Source organism: Gorilla gorilla, chromosome 3 (genome assembly GCF_029281585.2).
Source record: "Gorilla gorilla gorilla isolate KB3781 chromosome 3, NHGRI_mGorGor1-v2.1_pri, whole genome shotgun sequence".
Classification (NCBI taxonomy): domain Eukaryota; kingdom Metazoa; phylum Chordata; class Mammalia; order Primates; family Hominidae; genus Gorilla; species Gorilla gorilla.
Window position 1 is genome coordinate 147,942,152 of NC_073227.2, and position 23,399 is coordinate 147,965,550.

The window sequence follows — 23,399 nt, forward strand, 5'->3', positions numbered from 1 at the left end:
GACTTATCTTGATGAATTTCAGAATAATTTAGCCTCTTTCTCACTTTTCTTGGGAGCCTACACACATTCTTTTCTCTTGCTCTTTGATATGAGTTTATAGGAGAAGACCCCAATGTAACATTAGTGTGTATTACTGTGACTAGATAAGTCTACTTAATTCTGGGGTGCAATAATTAACAAACCCATAGGCACCTAAGACATTTCTCTAATGTTAATGTTAGGTACACAGCTAAGGCTAGTCATCAGAGAAGCAGCCTGCCTACAAAATCACACCTATAGGCAAAAATAGAGCAGCCTGGGGAAAACTCAGGCTGCACCTGCACAGATAAGCAGGCAGGGTCCAGCACAGAAGCCTTTTGTTCTTTATGTGATTGGCAGGCTCCCAGGAAAAAGTGTCCTCCCCTTTTCAGACATGTACACGGTGGGCTCCATGGGAACTTCTGCAGGGAGAAGGAGGGATTACCTAAATTAAGCCCACAGTTACAGAAACAAGAGAAGTGGCACTTTGTGCTTGCCTAGAGACATACCCACAACTACATAAGATAAGGGGAGTTGCACAGACAGCTACTAATAAGAGAAACTACTCAAACAGCTACAGAGATGAGGGGAGTTTCTTATAAAAGCTTTTGAATTCAACTCTAAAAACAGCAACCCACTAGGGCTCCCCTCTACACTGTGCAGAGGTTTCTTCTGCTTATTAAACTTTCGCTCCTATCTCACCCTTTGCATCCACGCTCCTTCGGTCGTGAGACAACGAACTCGGATAACACCTTAGACAACAAGACCAGTGACCATTGACCTGTTTCATTTTATCCCCATTGCCTACTCTCCAACTTCAATTCTTTGAAAATTCAGGTAGGAATATAGCTAAAATGGTATGTAGAAGGAAATTTACAGCTTCAAGTGTATGTATTAGAAAACAAGAAACTGAAAATTAATGAACTAGAAAAGGAATAAACAAAAACAGTGAAACAAAGAGCAGATGGAACAGAAAACAAAGACAATTAAGGCAGGCAAGAAAACCAAAAGCTGGTTCTTTTAACAAACCATACTGACAGGAACCAAGAAAAGGAAGAGATTAAAATAAAGAATATTAAGAATGAAAAAGATGTACATATAACTACTGAAGAGATTTTTTGAAGTGAATAATCAACTTTGTGCCAACAAACTTGAAAACCCAGAGGAAATGGTAAATTTTTAATAATACAAATAACCAATAATGATTCAAGAATAATAGAAAACATAGACCATAACCACTAAAGAAATTTAATCATTCATCATAAACCTCATAAACTCTAGGCTAAGATGGTTTACAGCCCCCCCCCCTTTTTTTTTTTTTTTTTTTTTTTTTTTTTTGAGACGGAGTTTCTCTCTTGTTGCCCAGGTTGGAGTGCAATGACGCAATCTCGGCTCACCACAACCTCCGCCTCTGAGGTTCAAGCAATTCTCCTGCCTCAGCCTCCTGTGTAGCTGGAATTACAGGCATGTGCCACCACGCCCGGCTAATTTTGTATTTTTAGCAGAGATGGGTTTTCGCCATGTTGGTCAGGCTGGTCTCAAACTCCTGACCTCAGGTGATCCGCCCGCCTCGGCCCCCAAAGTGCTGGGATTACAAGCGTGAGCCACCGCGCCCAGCCGGTTTACAGGCTTTTCTAACCAAAACTATCAGAAGGGAACAAAAAAGAGGAAACCCCTTTGGCTTCCTCTATGAGGCGATAATCTTGACGCCAATAGAAAGAGTAAAGAAAGAAAAAGGCCAGTTTCATTTATGAATATAGATGTAAAGATCCTTCATAAAATAATCACAAGCCAAAACAATCAGAACCATCACGGCCTTTCTGGTTTATCCCAGGGATACAAGGATGTTAGAAAACTCTAGTAACGTTATTCATTGTATTAACAAATTAAAGGGCAACAAACAGGTCATTAGATGATGGTTAACATTTGTTAAGTTTCAGTATCCACTTACAGGTGTGTGAGTGGATTTTATGAGAAAAATCTCTTAGCAAAGTAGGAATAGAAGATAATTTTGTTAACTTTCTTACATCATAAACACAAAGGTATTTAATGTTAGGGACAAGACAAGGATGCTTAACCACTACTGTTTATTTTCAAAATTTTACTGGAGCACTTAAGCAACATAATCCAGGCAAAACAATAAGAAACAGAAGAAATAAAAATGAAGAAATTCATTATTTCCCAGGCCATATTGTTCTATACACAGAAAATCCAAGAAATTCTTCAAATACTTGAATTTATAAGAGAATACAGCAAGGTTGCTGGATACATGACCAATGTACATGAATCAGGATCATTCAGCAGCTAAGCATAGCTAGCATTTATTGACCGTTTGGTGCCAGGGACTGATGCAGTGCTTACATTATTTAATCATAAAAACAGCCCAGTAGGCATATTTGTCCTCATTTTAACAGACTGAACCTGTGGCTTGGAGCATTAAGTAACTTGCCAAACGTTATACAGGTAGTAAGTTAGGCAAGCCTGGTACTACAACCCAAATCTGTGTGACCCCAAAGCCCGTCATGGTTTTAACCACTGGGTACTCTCACGTCCTGCCAGTAATTGTAAGGAACGTGATGATAACACCACTTTGCTCCTGGCCTCAACTTTTTTACTTTGATATTTTAAGTGGTATTTTTAATAGGAAAAAAAAACATTCTTACACCCTCAAGTTGTATAGACAACATGGATAAACTAATGGAATTAGATAAATTAATTGTACTAGGAGAATTTTAGGATATTCTGGAATAAATCTAGATAGTGGTGGCCGATGTCAGAAGAGGTGTGTGAGGAGAACTGGTGGAAGTCACAGGCGCCCAGCGGGACCAGGGCCCAGGGTTCAGTCGCAGGGCAACGCCAAATCCCTGTTCTGCTCATGAGCTGCCCGCTGGGACGCCGAGTTCTGCGGTGTCTCAGAGCGCAGCTTCACCCAGAGGCTCCACGTCTCCTGAGTGCTCATGAAGGGAAGAGAGGCCTGATTGATTTCTTCAATGTAGAGACCAGAGCCCAAGCAATACTGTACAATCCAGTTGCCTCAGTATTGCCCTTGAAAATGGATTTCACGTTCATTCTAACAGCAGCAGGAACTATAGCCACCCTTGCTGCTGCTGCTGCTGCTGCTGCTGCTGTAGCAACATTATTAATAGTAAAAAATCTAAGTTCTTTAAAGAAGTGGACAACTAGGGATAATCAGAATACTAAAGAATCTAGTAAACAAAACAAACAAAAAAAACCACGCCTGTTTTCAAGATGGCTACCAAAATGGAACAGGAAAACACACAAAGAATTGGATGAGAAGGAACAGAGACTAGATGAAGAGGACGGGGAGGAACAGGGAACAGACCAGGAACTGGCAGAGAAGGAACAGGGCACACACGTAAAAGTGAACGAAAAGCAACAGGGCAGCCAAATTTCGTAAGTGTAACATAAAACTTGGTTAATTACAGACAGGCAACACATGCCGATCAAACCAAGAGGGAGGGCGCTGGACCACACTGGGCTCTTTTTTGAGGACCACAGGGCAGCGGCTAGAGGCTAAAGCAAAGACTTGGCTGGTGTGAGTGGCACACTTAATTAAGGTCACTTTCCTGTAAAACTGGTTTCCAGAGACAAGGGTCAGCGGCGAGGCCAGTATCTTTTAGAAAGGTGTGAGGAAAGGTACGTGGAGGGAAAGTTGTCAGTGTGATCTTATTTCTTAACAGAAGTTTGACTTTTGATATTTCAAATCCTGCTGATGAAAAAAGAAAAAAACCTAACATGTGCTCATCCCGCTTTCGCACAAGAGTCTGTCCCGGGCTCGGCAGCTCCCCCGGGGCTGGACAGGGCGGAGCGGCGGACGCGGGACAATGCGCGCCACCTCACAGAGCCGGGCGCGGCGGGCCTCGAGCCACACGGGGGGTGCGCCGGGCTGCACATGGGCCCCTCGGGGAAGCGAGGCCTGCGGGCGAGCCCTTCTGAGGGCAGGGGGTGAGGGGGCGGCGCCCGCCAGCCAGGACAGCATCCTGCCGCCGTGACAAGCACGCCTCCGGTTGCCAAAGCAACCCAAAAATGTGCCTCAAAACACGTTCGCAAAGCCCCGGGCCGGCCGGTCGCCTGCCTCTCACCTAGCCCGATAGCCCGACGTCCTACTGGCGCGCGAGGGCGAGCAAGCCAATGTGCCTAGCCTCCTTTCCCCGATCCTCCCGCCCCGCCTTCCCGCTTCTCCCGCCCCCGGATAGCTCAGCAGCCTCCATTTTCCAGATCTTTCTCGAACCCGCAGCTCCTTGGGCAGCCGTTGCCCGAGTGCTGACGGAAGCGGCCGAAGTCCGGGCCCGGAGCTGGCTCGGGCGCGGAGCGGAGGCTCGCGCGCCTCCCGGGCAGCCGAGCGCGCAGGCGCAGGTCCCAGTAACCGCCGGTTGGAGGCGGCCGAACTGCAGTAGGGAAAGACCCAGGCTGCGGGACGCGGTGCAGGCTGCGGCGCTGACGGCCTCTGCTCCTTCCGCGGGTTTCCGACTCCCTGCCCTAGATTTTCTGCTTAGCGACTTGGGGTCCCCTCTCGTTTGCTTCTGGTAGGAGTCGCAATCCCAGCAGCAATAGCCCAGAAGAGGACACGGTTCCCGTACCGAAGGGTTCAGTACCAGCAGCCCGACCATCACGCGGCGGGATGTCTGTGGTTGGCATTGACCTCGGCTTTCTCAACTGCTACATTGCTGTCGCGAGGAGTGGCGGCATCGAGACCATCGCCAATGAGTACAGCGACAGGTGTACCCCGTAAGTGCCTCTGCTGAGCATCACCTCGACCCTAAGAAACGTTTTTCTCTCCCGTCTTTAACGTTTGTCCTGTCTGCTCGCTTCCTCGGATTTTCCCCTAACGTGCGCCGAACCCCGAGATGACAGGTGCAACCCGTCAACCGCAGTCCTTAGAGACCGCCGGATGGCAGTCGGACTTCCTCGCCCCGGAAAGCTTCTTTTCCTTCAAGGACGAGGGACCGCACTAGTTTGCGCAGCTCTCTTTTCTGTACCTACGCACGTCCCCTGCCTCCTCGTGCCGCTGTCCCCCAACGCCTCTTTTGCTTGCGAGAAAGAGGTTGCTGTGGGACAGCCCCTGGGCGTCCGGAATATTGAGAAAGATCTCCGGTTGCCTCTAACGAGGTTTACGTGGGATTATCGGCCCCGCGCTAGCTGCCCTCCTTCCTTTCCCCGTCCCTCTGGGTGACAGCTTTTTCTCAGAAAAGTAAAAAGTCAGCTTCGGCTGCACACGTCAGAGATGAATTGCAGGTTCATCTGGCCCCGAAAGCCTTTTTTTTTTTTTTTTTTTTTAAGGGCGGGGAGTGAGGCATGTGGGGTTTTACAAAACCCGGTGCCCTTGAGAACTGCAGGTAATGGAGCCGGTTTACAGGGCCAGGTCAATGGTGCATTGATAGGGAGAGCCTCGGGATGGGAGTCACTGGCCTTGTGCATTGGTAACTACGTCAGTTGCTGGAATGCGGCGGGGTTGGGTCGAACCAAAAGCGTGTTTCTGCAGAGTGAATTGCCGGAGTCGGGGGCAGCTGTCCCGTATAAACATGACTGTGGAGTGATTCTATTATGAACGCTTAATGAAAGGCTTAGGAGGAGCGGCGTTATGTCATGGAAACATGTTTCCACATGTTCCGTTGTTTGGCCTGGGAAGTTTGTTGGCAAGGAATATAATGAAGTAATTCTGAAATATGAAAAACTAGCTGCTGCTGCTGTTACTGGTAATTTTATGAGGAAACCAACTGTATGAAACCTATATTACTTTTTATGGAAAGGTAATTTGGCATCTTAATTTGACCGTTCTGAATGGTCCAAAATATAATACCTTAACTATACTAAAACAAGGTCAGTGTCCAATGGTCTTTAAATGCCTCATTTACTATTCTATGGAAAGCTTTAAAATATGGCAAAAAGATGTTGAAGAGTAGCTCACTTGAAGCAGTCTGTGCTTTGATTTCTTTCCAAGAAGATTCTAGAAGGTTTTATACCTTTTTTCGTAGATGTACATGTTTCTTCTATTGAAATTTTAAACGTTTTGGACGTTTATGTTTTCAATACATGGGCATAGATAAGGTAATCCTCAATAATGTTTGAACTCTTCTACTTTTTACATCTTTTTCTGGCTTTTATGCACAGTGAGAGGCCGAAACAGTAACTGTGAAGTCAATGAATTCGTCTCTACAAGGTTTTATATTAAGCCACAACAAATACTGGCTTTGGCCAGAAACAGACCGGAAATTCCACTCTCCACCTTCAGCAGAGTAGGGGTTAAAAATGGGAGCAATCTTTGGCTTCATTGACTCTCAACCTATAGAGGAAAAACTGAGAGGTAGGGTGGACATTCTTTTAGTCCTTAAAGCCATATCCTAAAAGATCAGAAACCAGAACAGTAAGAAAGATCGATCTACATTTCCAAGCTGAGAAATCTCTTTAGCAGTGAGTGAACCTCTGATTCTTTAAAGATCCTGGCCGGCCAGACTTAGTTCTTTAAAAAGTGGGCTTCTAGAGTCTTCTAAAAGTCTCTCTGTTACTGTACTTAGGCATATTCGCTGGTTCTGTGTGGTTGAGAAGTAATGTGATATTTCTGATTTGTGTGCTAGAAAGCCAATAGTAATATCTAGATTTAATGAGCCTAATCTAAACTAGAAAGTTCTTAAAAAGTGAAAGGATATTCTCACTTAGCTTGCATCAGCAACTCTTCTCTCCATGGCTGGGCACTGTCATTTACCTCAGAAGTGTATCTTTTGTTGTTTCTGAACAAAAGTACTTCATGGTAGTGTAGTGCTCTTACACTATGTATTACTTTGTGGGTCCAATTGTTGAGGAAAAACATAGCCCTTCCGGGCCTCAGGACATTTATCCATCAATTCAACACCGATCATGCAAAAAGCATTGTAACTATTAGATAACCTTTAACTTCTCTAATACACCACAGTATTTAATAACACACATAAATAAAATGTTAGCTTTGCAAATAAAATGTTTTTCATATTCCAATTGCTTACATCAAGGTAATGTGACATATTTTCTAAGATGTGAATACATTATAAAATGATCCTATGAAAAGAGGAAAGAAATGTTCAATTTAGTTGTTTTCAGCATTCATACATTTTACGTTTCTTTCATTAACATACTTGATTGCTTATAGTTGAGAGGATTCCATATAAACCAAGAAGGACAATTTAATGAAAAAGAACCAAGTTTTGGCCTATAATTAAGGGACAAAAGACAAGTTAATTTAACCTATTTAATTCAGATTCACCTTCTGTAAAGTTGGAGTGTTTATACTAGCCTCTCATCTCCTGCATAAGTTGAAGAGGGAGAGAGAAATTAACCTGCATAAATCGAAGAGACAAAATAATTTTCCTGAACATCTTATTGAAAAAATATTACATAATAATATGTGCTCATTATAAAAAATACTGGCACATTAAAAGATGAAATTAAAAATTGTAATTCCTCCAGATGGTTTTCTGTGTGTGTTTTCAAAGGGAAGGGGAAGTATTTACTTCATGTTTAGTAACCTTTTTCTTTTTTTCTTTTTTTTTTTTTGAGACATAGTCTTGCTCTTGTTGCCCAGGCTAGAGTGCAGTGGCGCGTTTTCAGCTCACTGCAACCTCCGCCTCCTGGATTCAAGCGATTCTCCTGCCTCAGCCTCCCGAGTAGCCGGAATTACAGGCACCTGCCACCACGCCTAGCTATTTTTGTATTTTTAGTAGAGACGGGGTTTTACCATGTTGTCCAGGCTGGTCTCGAACTCCTGACCTCAGGTGATCCACCCGCCTTGGCCTCCCAAAGTGCTGGGATTACAGGTGTGAGCCCCTGCACCCAGCCTATGTTTAGTAACCTTTTTCTATGTAAAACGTACATATTTCTATACTATCAGTTGTAGTGTCTGTATAATCATGATAATTTAATCCGTAGCCTAACAATTCAGGTTGTTTATGATACTTTGTAAACAGTGTTGCAATAACTGTCTTTGTAACTAAATTGTTGATCCTTCAAGTAAATTCCTAGAAGTAGAATTACTGAGTGTCCACATTTTTAAAGGCCTGGTACATGTCTGTATTGTTACTTAAGTTGGATATGGGGATTAGAATTTCCATCCCAGGCTTAAGTATACCAAGGTGATTAGTTTCACACATGGGGAAAAAAATGATAGCCAAGAATCGTCATTAAGTATCAAATTAAAGCATGTGGTAAATTGGAATAGTGATTGCTATGTGCTAAGCAAGCATTGTCATATGTATCACAATTCTGTGAGTTTGATCATACTAGCTATCTTTTTTTCCATAAGAAGCCTAAAGCAAAGTTAAATCACTTGGCCAAGAATTAGTAAAACAATGAATTGGATTCTGTTTCAGACCTCTCTGACCCTAGAACCCAAATGTCTTTCCAGTATCCATTGTTGTAAGGATGGCATATACATAACTAGGTTAATGATGAAAGGAACAAATTACCTGGTTGAGCAGTTATTGTACAGGAAAGCATCTTTGCTCTACCATCAATAAATGTCTAATTTTAGCTAGTTTTTAAGAAATACTATCTTTTTTAAAAACATTATTTTAATAATTCCTAAAATTTTTTTTGACACAGGGTCTTGGTCTGTTGCCCAGGCTGGAGTACAGTGGTACAGTCATAGCTCACTGCAGCCTTGAGTTCCTGGGCTCAAAGGATCCTCCCACCTCAGCTTCCTGAATAGCTAGGACTACAGGTGCATGCCACCATGCCACACTAATTTTATTTTTTTCCAACAGAGACAAGGTCTTGCCATAATTGCCTAGGCTAGTCTCTAACTCCTGGCCTCAAGCCATCTTCACATCTTGGCCTCCCAAAGTGCTGGGATTATAGGCGTGAACCAACGTGCCTGGCCAGTAATTCTTTTAAGTTATGTTAAGGACATGTAAAAATCTTACTCTGTTTTTAAAATTCATAAAAAATACATACAAAACATATTAGCATAAACATTTGGAGAAAAAGTAGTGTGGAAGACAATAAACTACTATTAATAATGGATAGATACTTCTCAGAGGTAGAATTATGGAGGAGGTGCTTTTAATTTATAGTCTGTAATTAATACTTTGTAATACTTTGAGATTCTGTCTCAAAAAAAAAAAAAAAAGAAAAGAAAACCCTCCCTTTATTTTAGCCATAAAATGACATTTCTAAATAGTAGTCGAAATAATCAATACAAAGTATAATATAGATTATGCTGTATACACTTGGATAAACTGTATCTTTTTCTGTGAAAACTCTTACATCAGCCTAATATGTATTATAATGTGTCTGTTTCCCTTGCTATTACTAATATAAAAGTTTTGAGAGCAAATAGGTGTTTAATTTATTTGGGTTTTTCTGAAAATACTTGGCAGGTATTTTTTATTTCATGATTGTAACATCCTGGCATGTATGTGAAAGAAAATCGAAGGAGTTTGAAGGGTGCCTTTATGAAATGGGTTTTCTCTGTATTTTAAACTGGGCATTTCCAAGCCTGGTTAAATGACAGATTTTTTAACTTTAAAAGTTGTCTGCTTTCAACTTCAGAGAATATCTGATGCTGGTAACTGTTTAGCTTTCTTTGTGAAGCGATACATGTATGAAACACATTTCAAGGAACCAGCGCTTAATGATAGTTGAATCTGAATCTTATTTGGCTCTACTGTTCTAACAAAAATTAAACTCTTGAGAATCAACCTACAAATAAGATTTTCAGGGTAGTCAAGTGATGGTAGCCTAGTATTGAAAAATTAGAAGTATTTGAAAGTGTGTCCAAATAATGGAGTTGGGAGCAAGATGAGTTATAAGGTAGGCTGAGAAATGGCAAACGCATATTTTCTCTAATAGATGAGTTTTAGGATGGAATGCCAACATCCACACATTACCAAATTGGATATGTAAATTTTTACTCTGGCAGAGAATATGTTGAATCAAGGAGTTATTTATAAGAGATGTGAAGATGTCATCTAAGCCACTGATTCCTGCTATACCCTTATTTTCCTGTTTTTCACCAAATCATGACTAAAGACTAGTAACTTCCATTTCCTCTTTAATCTGACCATCACTTTTAACATTTCAGTTCTAAATATATATTTGCTTGGATGCCTCAAAGTTACCTCAAGCCTAACATGTTCAAAATAGAGTTTGTGACTGTCCTGTCCCCAAACGTATCTTAGAAAATTTTCTGTCTCATTGAGTGCAACTAGAAACCTAGATATTATTATTGTCACTTGCCTCTTCTTACTCTCTAGTCCAGCACTGTCCAATAAAAGCATATGAGCTACACAGATAATTTTAAATGTTTTAATAGAGCCAGGTACAGTGGCTGACACCTGTAATCCCAGCACTTTGGGAGGCCAAGGCAGGTGGATCACTTGAGCCTAGGAGACTAGCCTGGGCAACATGGTGAAACCCCATCTCTACAAAAAATTTTAAAAATCAGCCAGTAGTCCTAGTTGCTCAGGAGGCTGAGATAGGAGGATCGCTTGAGCCCTGCAGGTCAAGGCCTCAGTGAGCCAAGATTACGCCACTGCACTCCAGCCTGGGTGACAGAGCAAGACCCTGTCTCCAAAAAAAAAAAGTTCCAATAATTAAAAAGGCAAAATGAAGCAAGTGAGATTAATTTTAATATATTTTATTTAATTCAGTATATCCAAAATTTTATCTCAATATATAATCAATATTTTTAAAGTGAGATATTTTACTTTTTTAGTATTAAATTTTTAGAATCTGGAGCACAGATGTCCAAGCATTTGGCTTCCCTGGGCCCCATTGGAAGAAGAAGAATTGTCTTGGGCCACACATAAAATACACTAACACTAAAGATAGCTGATGAGCTAGAAAAAAGGTCCATGCATAATTTTTGTGATATCTGCCACCACAGACAAAAGAGTCCCTGCATTCAAACGGTTGGACACCCATGGTCTAGAGTTTATTTTGCACTTTATATAAGCACATCTCAATTCAGACTAGCCACATTTCATGTGCATAATAACCACATATGGCTGGTGGCTAGTGGCTACCATATGGGATGGTGAAGATCTAGTCTGTCACCAAGTCCTTTAAGTTTCCTCCTGAATATCTCTTCTTTCTTCTTGTGTCCCAGCTGTCACCATCCTGATATAGACTACTGGTAACTTTTTGCTCTCCTCTCATCAGTTAACACTACAGTCAATATGATCTCCAACAAACTCTCTACCACTTTTATCCCATCATCATTTACTCTTCCTTAAAATCGTATTTCCTTGGGTAAGCCTTTCCTGACTCTCCTCCTCTAGGTTAATTCTTGCTGTTACAAACTTTTATAGCACCATGTTCACCTTCTGTTATAGCACCTAGTTTACTTTCTTTTGTGTGAGTCTATAGCATTGTGAGATCCAAGAGAGCCAAAACCATGTTTTCTTTCATTATTATATCCCTAGCAACTAACAGTGTGCCAGGCATATAGTAATTATTAACAAACATCTGTTAAATTGACTAAATTAACTTTTTAACTGTTTGCTTTCTCTGAAAATCCAGTAGTCCCCAGCAGAACAGTGTTTTGTTCAGCCCTTGGAAAGCACTGCTCTGGAATATTGCCTCTCCAGTTTGTATTATGTATCAGTATGTAGGGTCCTCTCCATTATTCAGAAACATTTAATGAATCCTCATTGAAATTTAATCCTCATTAACTGAATAAATTTTAAGATTATAATCTGGCACCTGAGACCCTATATAATCTGGCCTTGATACTATCTTATCAGATTGTCCTATGAAACTAGCCAAGTTGTATTCTTTTTGTTTTCTCCCTGGCTGAGTCCAAATTATATTCTTCTAGTCCTCAAATGAGCATTACCTTAGGAACCATTATTCCATTCATTATGTAGCTTTATTATGTCCTAGAAAAAGATCTAGGCTAGAAGATCTAGGCTAGTGCTATCCAGTAGAACTTTCTGTTGTATATTTGTTCTTGTATATTCAGTTCTCTGTATATCTGCTAGCCACATGTGGCTGTTGAGCACCTGAAATGTGACTAGTCCTGAGAAACTGAATATTCTAGTTAATTGAAATTGTACTAGCACCACATGGCTTGTGGCTACCATATTAGATAGTGCAGATCAAGGCAGTGGATACCTGTTACCTTGCCTTCACAGAGTTCACGTTCTGGCTTCTGGTACTGAGATACAGTCACTAAATGAATTGTATCAGATGGTAATACATACTATGGAGAAAAATAAAATTGGATTAACAGTGTGAGGTATGTGTTGGGGAGGAGCAGGAATGTTTTTTATATAGGATGGTGAGGATAGGTGTTTCCGATAAGCTGACATTTGAGCAGAGACCTGAAAGGAGTGAGAGCACCAGCCACATGGATGTATTTTCTGAACGCTTCAGAAAGAGAGAACAGCATTTACAAAGGCCCTGAGGCAAAAGGGTGCTTGGCATATTCTAGAAATAGCAAGGAGACCAGTGTGCCTAGATTGAATTTGCAGGGTAGAGCAGCCAAGGACCGGACCATGAAAGGCCTTATTGGCTGTTAGGGGGACCCACGCTTTTACTTTGTGAGATAGGGCACCATTGGAGGATTATTTCATCATCAGAGAACAGCAGAGTTTCATGATCTTAGTTTTTAAGTGGATCACTTTGGCTACTATATGGAGAACAGACTTACATACCTATATATCAGGAATGTCTATTTCTGCAAGACAAATAGATATTAAATGTTTTCCCTCCTTTCAAGTCCTAATTCAAGAAGTCACCTCTCTTATCTAGAAGTAATTATTCTCTTCTTTGCTAGTATTATTCATAATTCTATATATTCTATTGATTTTTTTTTCAATAGACTATACATTCTCCAAGACAGGTCTTGTGACTTGTATACATGGAGTGCCTATAAATATTTCTTGATTGAATGTAGTTTTCTGTAGTTATAACTGAAATCACAGAAACATTTTCTTGAATCATAACATTAAATGGTATTTTGATGAAGATGTTATTCTGTGCTTGCTCTGTGTTGTTATTCCATGCTATTGCATTTAAATGTGGTAATTAAAATACAAGAATTTACATAATGTTTACTGTGCCAATTATTGTTCAAAGCATTTACCTATATCCATTCTCTTAATTCTCACATAACCATATGAGCAGATATTATCACTATCTTCCAGACAAGAAGCTGAAGCACCCAATGGTTATGTAATTTCCACAAGGTTAAGTGGCAAAGCCAGGATTTAGCCTTTTTAACTGTTTACCTTCCCTGAAAATCCATTGGTCAACACGGTTGAGTTTTCTTTTAATGGGTCATAGATCAGTGTAATTTGAAAAACAATTTTGGAGATCAACATTGTATTGCCAGCTATTAGGACTTTTTTAAAAAATTGTAACATTTATTCTGACCACCATTTTATTATATAGGGAAACTTTAAAATAAATTTTTGATTTGCATAACCTATTTTTAAAATAATATATGGTTATATTTCTCCTTTTAAATTCATTTTCGTATAAGGAGAAGCAAAATAATAGCACAATAATATAAAAGTACCATGGAACAAACTTTTTGTTTTTCTGGTTTAGGGCCTGTATATCATTGGGATCAAGAACTCGAGCCATTGGAAATGCAGCAAAGAGCCAGGTAAATTGTTAATGTGGATGTTTTGACTTACAGGAAGAATTAACTGAATACTGGTAACTAAGTTCCTTAAGTTATATTGTTAAGAGTGAATAAGAGAGTGAGGAAAATAGGACAGGTACTACATCTTTGTTTTGTTTTGTTTTGTTTTTTTAAGATATAATTTGCTTTGGGTTGTAAAATATTTCTTGAATTTTATTTTTTAAAAATATTTTTTAGTTGTGAAGTTAGGGTGTGCTACTATGTGACATCAATTTTTCCCTGAATGGTCCCTCAGGTGACCATCCAGAGAATAATGAGGGATATTCTGTCTAGAACATACATTTCAATGACAGGTAAGTAACATCTTTGTAAAATAAGGTAGGAAAAATGAAAGAACTAATTTCCAGAGTAACTCAACGTGGCTACCACTAATTTACATAGAATTTGTTGAAGTATTTATATTTTTAGGCTTTTGAAATCTTTATGATTAGAACGTTGACTTTTAACATTCCATGTTATAAACTGATTTTCCTTGGACTTTCATTACCTCCCTGAACTAAAAGCCCGTAACAATTATTTCTTGCATTTTATATATATCTGGGTCTTATATCTCATATTCTGGCTGACCTTCTAAGTGTGTCACAGATAATCAGAGTCTCTAAAAGCAGCCTTTAAAGTCATTTCTCCTAAGGAGCTAAAGAGAGCAACATAGTAATTCAGCATCCCTATAGTTTTCATCTCATAATTGAAGATCAAGGTCTGTTTGGCTTTAAAGGTCACTAGGATTATAGCAACTGGATCTCAGTAATATTCTGTAATTTGAACTGCATATTCTAGTTAAAGAAAAAATTGCTTTGCAAAAATGCAAGCCATTTACAAATTAAGACACTTTCATTTAGCACTATGCTACATGGAAGGGATTTTAATTTACTAGCCTAGGAGCAATCTGCAGCAATGGAAGCAACATGGTAGTACATGAAGATTTTCACAAAGAATTAGATATGGAGAGGAAAAAAAAACCTAGACAATAATAAACCAGTTTAAATTAAAACACAGAAATGGAAGTGGAAATAAATAATCAAAGATACAGGTTGCATATCCCTTATAAGAAATGCTTGGGACCAGAAGTATTCAGATTCTGTATTTTTTCAGATTTTGGAATATTTGCATGATACAGGTTGACCATCCCAAATCCTGAAATCCAAAATGCTCCAAAATCTGAAACTTTTTAAGTGACAACATGATGCACAATGGAAATGCTCATTGAAGTATTTAGATTTCAGATTTTTGGATTTGGGATGCTCAGCTCGTACTAATTCATTAGAGCAAAAGCTCGAGGAAAACCAAAGATGAGTTGTAGATATTTGTAATTTGAAACGTTTTAAAGGTTTGTTCTTTCTCTTCTGAAGACATTAATTTTGAATCTAACATTCCCAGGATAGGTGGATAATTTGGGAGGCAAGTGTTAAAATGTGTACATTCTCATTGTATGACTTTACCATCAGTTGGAAACCAGAAAAAATGAATGATTATTTGTAATCCTAAACTTGGATGTGTAGGATAAAGAAACTTGGTGGTTGTCAAGTACTAGGATAGAATTTTATTTTGCATTTATTAGGTAACTGATAAATACAAGTGTTTACTGCCAACAGATAGTCACGAACGTAAGAAATACAATTCATGGCTTCAAAAAGCTTCATGGGCGATCATTTGATGATCCCATTGTGCAAACTGAAAGGATCAGGCTTCCCTATGAGCTGCAGAAGATGCCTAATGGAAGTGCAGGAGTTAAGGTAAGCTTTATATTCCCAGGGTTACAAACATATCTTCAAATTAAGTAAACCCAATGTGATAATATTGCTATTTGTAGTTTGACCTTTTTCCTCTAGATACAGTACATACACACCCAAGAGATAGTAGTTTTTGTAATAATTTTAGTGAATGCCAGGAGATCTAATTTAGATAATTTTTTCATTCAAATCACACTATTATTGTCAAGGAAAAAAATGGTTATTGAGACTCAAGAGAATAATTTTTAGGGGATAAAAATGAAGGTATATAGGATTCAGAAGAATAGACCCAAAAAGTATGTTAATTCAGAAGAATGGACCCAAAAAGTATGTTAATAGCTGTAATGAGTTTAATGAGTTCTAATTTAGAAGAATCTTATACTATAAATGTTAAAGCATATTTTTCTTCCAAGTAAGAGATGGATTCTGAATTTTTAATTTTGTATTCTGAGATAGTTGTAGATTAGTTAACCAAAACATGTTTGTGCTGATTTTTTTCAAAAACTAGCCTCATAACACATGGAACTACTATATGGCCCCGAAATTCCACTCCTGGGCTTATACTCAAGGGAATTGAAACATGTACACATAAAAACTTGTACATGAATGTTCATAAAAGCGTTGTTCATAATAGCCAAAAAGTGGAAACGATACAAGTTTCTATCAACTGATGAGCAGATATACAAAATGTGGTATATCTTAACACATGGAATATTATTTGCCTATAAAAAGGAATGGAGTACTGGTATGTGCTACAACATGTATGAACTTTGAAAACATGCCAAGTGAAAGAAGCCAGATACAAAAGGCCACATACTGTATGATTCCTTTTATATAGAATGTTCAGAGTAGGACAAATTCATAGAAACAAAGTCAGATTAATGGTTGCTAAGGGTTAAGGGGAAGGAAAAATAGAGAGTGACTGCTAATGGGTTTCTTTTTGGGTGATGAAAATGTTCTACAATTAGATAATGGTGATCAGTGCACAGCTTTGTGAATACTGAATTGTACACTTCAGAAGGATAAACTTAATGCTGTGCAAATTATCGCTTAAGAAAGTTATTTTTAGTAACTAATTTTAGACTTGATATATGTGTTATGGATATGTACACAGTTCCATTTTTAGAAGAGGGTTCTGACTAAAAGGTGGATGATGAATCGTAGTAAGGAGACAGGAGGCTGTTAAAATAGTTGAGGAAGACACCATGAGAAGTTGAAGACAGGGAACAAATTGTAAATCCATATTTTAGGTGAAATTTTCAGGTTACTAAAGTGAGTAGCTGGATGGGTTATGATAGTAACAACTGAGATAAAAAATAATATTCAGATATCTTTTAGATATGATAAGCTCTAGTTAATGGTTACCTAGAGCAGTTTTATTCTACTCCAGTTTAAAATTTGAACTACTTAATTTTGTAAGTAGTTTAACTTCTTAAAGTGAAAATTAATAGATCAGGCTTTGAGAATAGGCTGAGAAAAACAAAATAATGTTTTTAAAGAAAGGCAGAACCAAAGTTTTGAGTGATATAATTTTATACATTCATAGTAAGTGCCTGTAAGCTAGTAGAAAAAGCTTTGAAACATCATCTTTTGAAGACTTAAGAAAATCAATGTGCAACTCCTCAAGCATGTTATACATTTGTTTTTTATACATTTATTTAAATTTATTTCATCTAACTTTAAAAAAAATTTTTTTTTTTTTTTTTGAGACAGAGTCTTGCTCTGTCTCCCAGGCTGGAGTGCAGTGGCGCAATCTCGGCTCACTGCAAGCTCTGCCTCCCGGGTTCCTACCGTTCTCCAGCCTCAACCTCCCAAGTAGCTGGGATTACAGGCGCCTGCCACCACGCCCAGCTAAGTTTTTGTATTTTTAGTAGAGACAGGGTTTCACCGTGTTAGCCAGGATGGTCTTGATCTCCTGACCTCGTGATCTGCTCGCCTCGGCCTCCCAAGGTCCTGGGATTACATAGAATGTTCTTATACAAAAGAATACTATATGATCATGCCTCCGAAAGTCAGATTAAGACTATGATTCATTTTCTCTTATTTCCGTTTGCTTGATTTCTTTATGCACCCCTGGTTTAAAGGCAGTAATTTGGCATAATACTTGTTTTTGAATTTACTTGTAAATAGGTTTGGAAACAAATGCTTATCAATTTTAGGTCTGATTCAGAGTAAATCTTATGTCATTAGATATATATATTTATACATACTCATATACATAAACACATTGTGCTGCTTGAAAGAATGATGTTCTCATTTCCTTTTCCCAAAACTGTATGACTGAAGCTTTTATTTTAAACCCAGGGAGAGTTCTGACTTTCAAAAGAAAGATTATTTGATCTTTTCCTTTTTCATTGTTTGCTGTGTCACATTTGGAAAATGAATTATAAAAATTGTTTTTGTGGGAAGTGGGGATCTGAGAGGGTAGAAACTACACTTTTGAAAACACTTTGGTTATAATACTGTCTGTAAGATACTACAGCCTCAGAAATGACACAGTCACTGTTTTTAATGGGATCATGATTCTAAAATGACAATCTTTCTGGAATAAAACTTCCTTGAGCAAGGGTGTCTTTTTCCCATTATATGTCTATCACATATACAGTAGATGCTCACTGAATATTTGTTGGATAAACAAATGACTCTTAATAAATATCCCAACTTTTGGTGTTAGGTGCGGTACTTAGAGGAAGAGAGACCTTTTGCAATTGAGCAAGTTACTGGAATGCTGTTAGCCAAGCTTAAAGAGACTTCAGAAAATGCTTTGAAGAAACCAGTGGCTGACTGTGTGATTTCAGTAAGTTTTACTTCAGTAATGAATACCCTTGAATTATATTTTACAGTGTATTAATGTAATATTGAAAGATTTTTCTTCCCTTACACCTTCTGCCCTTATCCAGTAAATAACCTAAATCCATCTGACTTTCTTTTTAAAAAAACTGCCTTATTTGCTAAAGTTTAGGATTGAATTTCCCATAAAATCAATTATGATGAGCAGTGACTCTTAAAAAACTGTTATGTAACTAGTGACTGCTGCTATCTGGGATTTATCCCTAAGAATCTTCTCAGATAGCAATTAACTTCCCACCTGTGAGGACCTTAACATTTTATAGCAAAGGTTGAAAATTTCTAGTTGGGAATTTGAGGTTGTGTATCAGGGGAAAAAAAAGATCTTTAAGGATTCTTAACATTTAAATTATTTACCGTCTTATCTCTTGAGGTCCCATTAAACATTGTTAACTGGTTCTTTACCTACATGTTAACTAAATTGATATATTCCTACTATTAAACTTGACTACAAAAGTTCAAGAGTCTCATGTCATCAGAAAAACAGAATCAGATGATGAACTTTTCAGTGAGTTTAGTAATCAATTTTTTTTCATAGGCATTTGGAATTTTTTTAATGGAAGAAAAATATTAGAGCTTAATATTTTATTTTCTAGCCATTTAGTAATAGCAAATAATAGAGTTTACCATTGACCAGGCACTATTTATAGGCATTTTAACCCATTTAATCTCAGAAGCAATCTATAAGGTAGGGATATTATTAACCCTAGTTTTACAGATTCAAAAACTAGGATACTGAGATGTCAAATAACTTGCCCAAAATCAGCACAGCTAATATAGTGTTAGAGCCAAATAGTTAATTCCCAAGCCCATGCTCATAATTGTTATACTGCCACTTGAAAGGATATGTTAGAATCATACAAATTTTAAAGATTCATCTTAAATTCAAATCCATTTCTATTTAATTATATTTTTCCTTGTGTGTCAGAAATTCATGTCAGAACAGACTAATACAAACTTTTGACCATTATTAACTTTGTGGTTGGTGCAGTAGACCCATTGTAAGCTCTACAGGGACAAGTATTTTGTCTGGTTTGTGCACTGTTTTCCTGGTAGCTAGAAAAGTACCTGGTTTGTAAGTGCTCAATGAATATTAAATGAACCATGCATGATAACTTAGATTTTTGTCAGGAGGATAATACCAAATCAGCAAAATTTATATTCTTTTCCTGTTGCTAATCTGTTCAATGAAATTTCTAAATTCATAAAACAATAAAATTAAAGGAAGCTACTTATTTGAAACTTAAAACTGGAAGAGCCCAAGTTGTTTTATATGTAAATACACTTAATAGCTTTTTAGAAATGGGTCTATATGTCAAAATACTTCTCAGTTTGATAAAACTAGGGTGTATACATACATCTTTATACATTTTAAGACTGAGTTTAATTTTTAAATAGAGATGTACTTAATGGGCTGGGCATGGTGGCTTATGTCTGTAACCCCAGTACTTTGGGAGACCAAAGCAGGAGGATTGCTTGAGGCCAGTAGTTACAAACCAGCCTGGGCAACCATAGTGAGACCCGTCTCTACAGTTTTGTTTTGTTTTTTTTTAACTAGCCAGGCATGGTGGCACACACCTGTAGTCTCAGCTACTCAGGGGGCTGAAGCGAAAGGATTGCTTGAGCCCAGGAGTTTAAAGCTGCAGTGAGCTATGATTGTACCACTGCACTTCAGCCTGTGAGGCAGAGCTAGACACAGTCTCTTTCAGAAAAAAAAATTTTATATACATATATATGTGTGTGTGTATGTATGTATGTATATTTTTTCAATGTTATTTGGTGATTGTTAAAGGAAATTCCTATTTATCACAAGTTCCCTACAATATAGTTCCCCTCCTTTGAAATATAATTGTTTTAAACAGTTGGGACTGTATTCTTCTGGTTGGGTGTATATACACACAATAATGAAGTAATGTTATATGTGCCCTTTTTTAACATAATAAAGATAGAATTCCATAACAATTCAGATCTACCTGATTCTTTGTAACAGCTACATAGGATTCCATTATATGGATATACCATAATATATTTCTCTAGTCTCATTTTCAGACTCTTGAGTTTTCAGTTTTTTATTATGAAAGATGAGCAAATATATTTTTAATAGATCAGACTAACACAGGAAGTATTTAGACGAATAAAACTTAGGCAACTCTGCCATATTACCTTACTTTAAATTAGTATTCATACTTTAGGTCAGATTTTTATGGTATAGAAATTGTCAAACTTAAAAAATAAAACACTAGTATTTTTCCTCTTTAGTTAGAACATCCTTATTTGCCTTAAACTGTACATAAGTTTTAGGGTAATTATATTTTTCAGTTGACAAAATGTTTACGTAAAACATTATACTTAACTGTTGTTTTTAAATACTAGATTCCTAGCTTTTTCACTGATGCTGAGAGAAGATCTGTGATGGCTGCAGCCCAGGTTGCAGGCTTAAATTGTTTAAGGTTGATGAATGAAACTACTGCAGGTGAGCACTTTGCAATTTGAAAATCACTATAAGCAAAATACTGTTCTAGTTTTTTTCTAATTATTAACAAAGCATTATTTTTTTTTAACTCCAAGGCAAGAGGATTGCTTGAGCCTGGGAGTTGAAAGCTGCAGTGAACTATGATCATACCACTGCACTTCAGCCTGTGAGGCAGAGCTAGACACAGTCTCTTTAAAAAAAATTGATATATATAAAAATATGTGTGTGTGTGTACTGATTCTTATAAGCTTGTTACTTCGTAGTACAACTTTTTGGCAGAGGTTAAATATGTCTTAATGGCTTTACGAATCTTTACTATTACAGAGTTATAGTTGAGTAAGGAAAAAATAAAGTTAAAGCATTATTAACCGAATTGTGAAAAGTTAATTTACTTTGAAGATAATAATATGTATTACTATACTGCATATTAAAGTACAGTATCAAAGTGACATTTCTTGTTTTCCAAGTAATTACTGTGCTAGAATTAACATAATTCTTTGTTCTTATACAGTTGCACTGGCGTATGGAATTTATAAACAGGATCTTCCCCCATTAGATGAGAAACCAAGAAATGTAGTATTTATTGATGTGGGACATTCTGCCTATCAGGTCTCGGTTTGTGCTTTTAACAAAGGAAAACTTAAAGTAAGTAAACACATGGTTTGTTATATTTACATATGTTAAGAACACAGACTAAAGAACCGTAATAGCTGGGTTCGAATCCTGGCTCTGCCCCTTAAACTATGACCTCAAGCAAGTTACTTAATCTCCCTAAATCTTCAGTTTGTTTATCTGAGAACAACAGTAGTAACTACCTCATATAATTTTTCAGGACAAAATGAGTTAATGTGTACAAAATTCTTGGAAAGCCTGGCATAGGGTAGCTGCTATAATATATATTAGCTATTTTTATTATTGTTTCTATTGTTAGGTTGTTAAGTCATCTATCAGGAAGCATAAATTATTTATCCATAAATGTAATTATAGGAAGCATTTTCTAAAATGATTCCCATTGATTTTAGAAACCTTTCTATCCAAGCATTCTAATCGTAATTTTACTTCTATGTGCTTCTTACAAATTAGGATTTATAATCATTTTTACATTGATTCTTTTGTCCAGACTTATGATCTCTCTCCAGTATGCACAGAGTAGAGTTTACTTAGGAGACAAACTGCAACACTGCAAGAGTATTCTGTCTTAATTTATATTACTATAATAGCATCTTTGTAATCAAAAAATTAAAGGGAAATGACTCAGACTGAATATAGGGTAATTTTCAGTATATATTGACTTAATCCTTGGCGTTTAGTCTTACATATTAACTTACTTTAAAAAGAATGTTTTTTTCCTTCCTTTTTAGTAGGTAACTTTGTAGTGAAATACGATTTTTAGATCACAGACCCGTTTGAAAATCTGATCAAGGCTATAGCCCTTCTTCCCAAAATACACACCTGTACTAGTTATATACCAAGATAATTTTGCATTTAATTTTGGGTAATACTAGACTTCATGAGAGGTCTATACATGGATTCTCCATGCTAGTCTGTGGGGCGACATTCCACGCAGATTGTACTCATATCCTCCTGTGATATTTACCACCATACTACCACCCCACCACCCACCTTATAATGAAAGAGCTGCAAAACCACCCCAACAGTAGGATTCTTTATTAGTGACTGTTGTAAGTAGTCATTTTACCCTAGGGAGAGAGCCTAGATGTTTGGTCCTATGTTTTCAAGAACTATAGTGTTGAATTTCTATGACTCTCTTCTGCTGGGAAGCCTGTTGCTCAACCAGCTTGTTAAATTGTTACCTGGTTTTTTTGTTGGTTGGTTTTTTGGTTGTGTTTTTTTTGTGTGTGTGTGTGTTTTGTTTTTGTTTTTGTTTTTTGTAATAGTCAAAAGGCCTAATTTCTGATCCGTAAATTGACCAATTATGGTATTTTATATTTAATCTTTGAATCTGCTTTTCTTGGATGTTTTGCTCTTGTTTATATGCTTAGGACTGTTTCTTTGCTCTCTTAAACTTGGTTTTGGTCTATCTGTTCAGTGCTGTTGTAGAACCAAGTGACTGAGATAATGAGGCTTTAGTTGTTGTAATTCAGTTATTTCTGAATTAGAATTCTTTTAATTATGATATATGGATCTGTAACTATAAAGTAGAAAATTCAGAATAAGGAAATATGTTGACTAAATATAAGTGATAATTTAACTCTGATTCCAAATTCAGCACCCCTGTGATTGGACAAGTTTTTTTAGAGTCATTTTTATTTTTACATTTTTTTGTTTTAGAGGTTTTTCTTTTTTTTTTGGAAGAATCTATATTTCTGAAAATACAGTTCTGCTTTTTCAATTAAACAGGTCTTGGCTACTACCTTTGATCCATATTTGGGTGGCAGGAACTTTGATGAGGCTTTAGTAGACTACTTCTGTGATGAGTTCAAGACCAAATATAAGATAAATGTGAAAGAAAACTCTCGGGCCTTGTTGCGTTTATATCAGGAATGTGAAAAACTAAAGAAGCTAATGAGTGCAAATGCATCAGATCTTCCATTGAACATTGAGTGTTTCATGAATGACCTTGATGTTTCTAGTAAAATGAACAGGTACCACGTATGTTTTTAGTTTGAAAAGTGTTTACTTATTTTATAATGTTTAGATCACGTCTGATTTGTTTGTTGTTTTAGAA

The 23,399-nt window shown here is 37.4% G+C and overlaps 1 protein-coding gene across 2 annotated transcripts in view; it reads left to right on the forward strand.

The window, feature by feature from the left end:
- Window positions 1–3,906: 3,906 nt before the first annotated feature.
- HSPA4L (heat shock protein family A (Hsp70) member 4 like) overlaps window positions 3,907–23,399 on the forward strand; it is a 49,522-nt gene continuing 30,029 nt past the window's right edge. Inside the window, exons 1-7 of one of the 2 annotated variants that reach the window (XM_055385322.2) lie at window positions 3,907–4,767; window positions 13,564–13,621; window positions 15,253–15,393; window positions 18,065–18,187; window positions 20,611–20,710; window positions 21,222–21,355; window positions 23,072–23,316. In XM_055385322.2, coding sequence (XP_055241297.2) covers window positions 4,661–4,767; window positions 13,564–13,621; window positions 15,253–15,393; window positions 18,065–18,187; window positions 20,611–20,710; window positions 21,222–21,355; window positions 23,072–23,316 — 908 coding nt within the window. In that variant the 5' untranslated portion in view covers window positions 3,907–4,660. Of the gene's footprint in view, window positions 4,768–5,391; window positions 5,790–13,563; window positions 13,622–15,252; window positions 15,394–18,064; window positions 18,188–20,610; window positions 20,711–21,221; window positions 21,356–23,071; window positions 23,317–23,399 lie in introns of those variants that run through there. The other variant, XM_019025865.4, reaches the window with a different exon arrangement.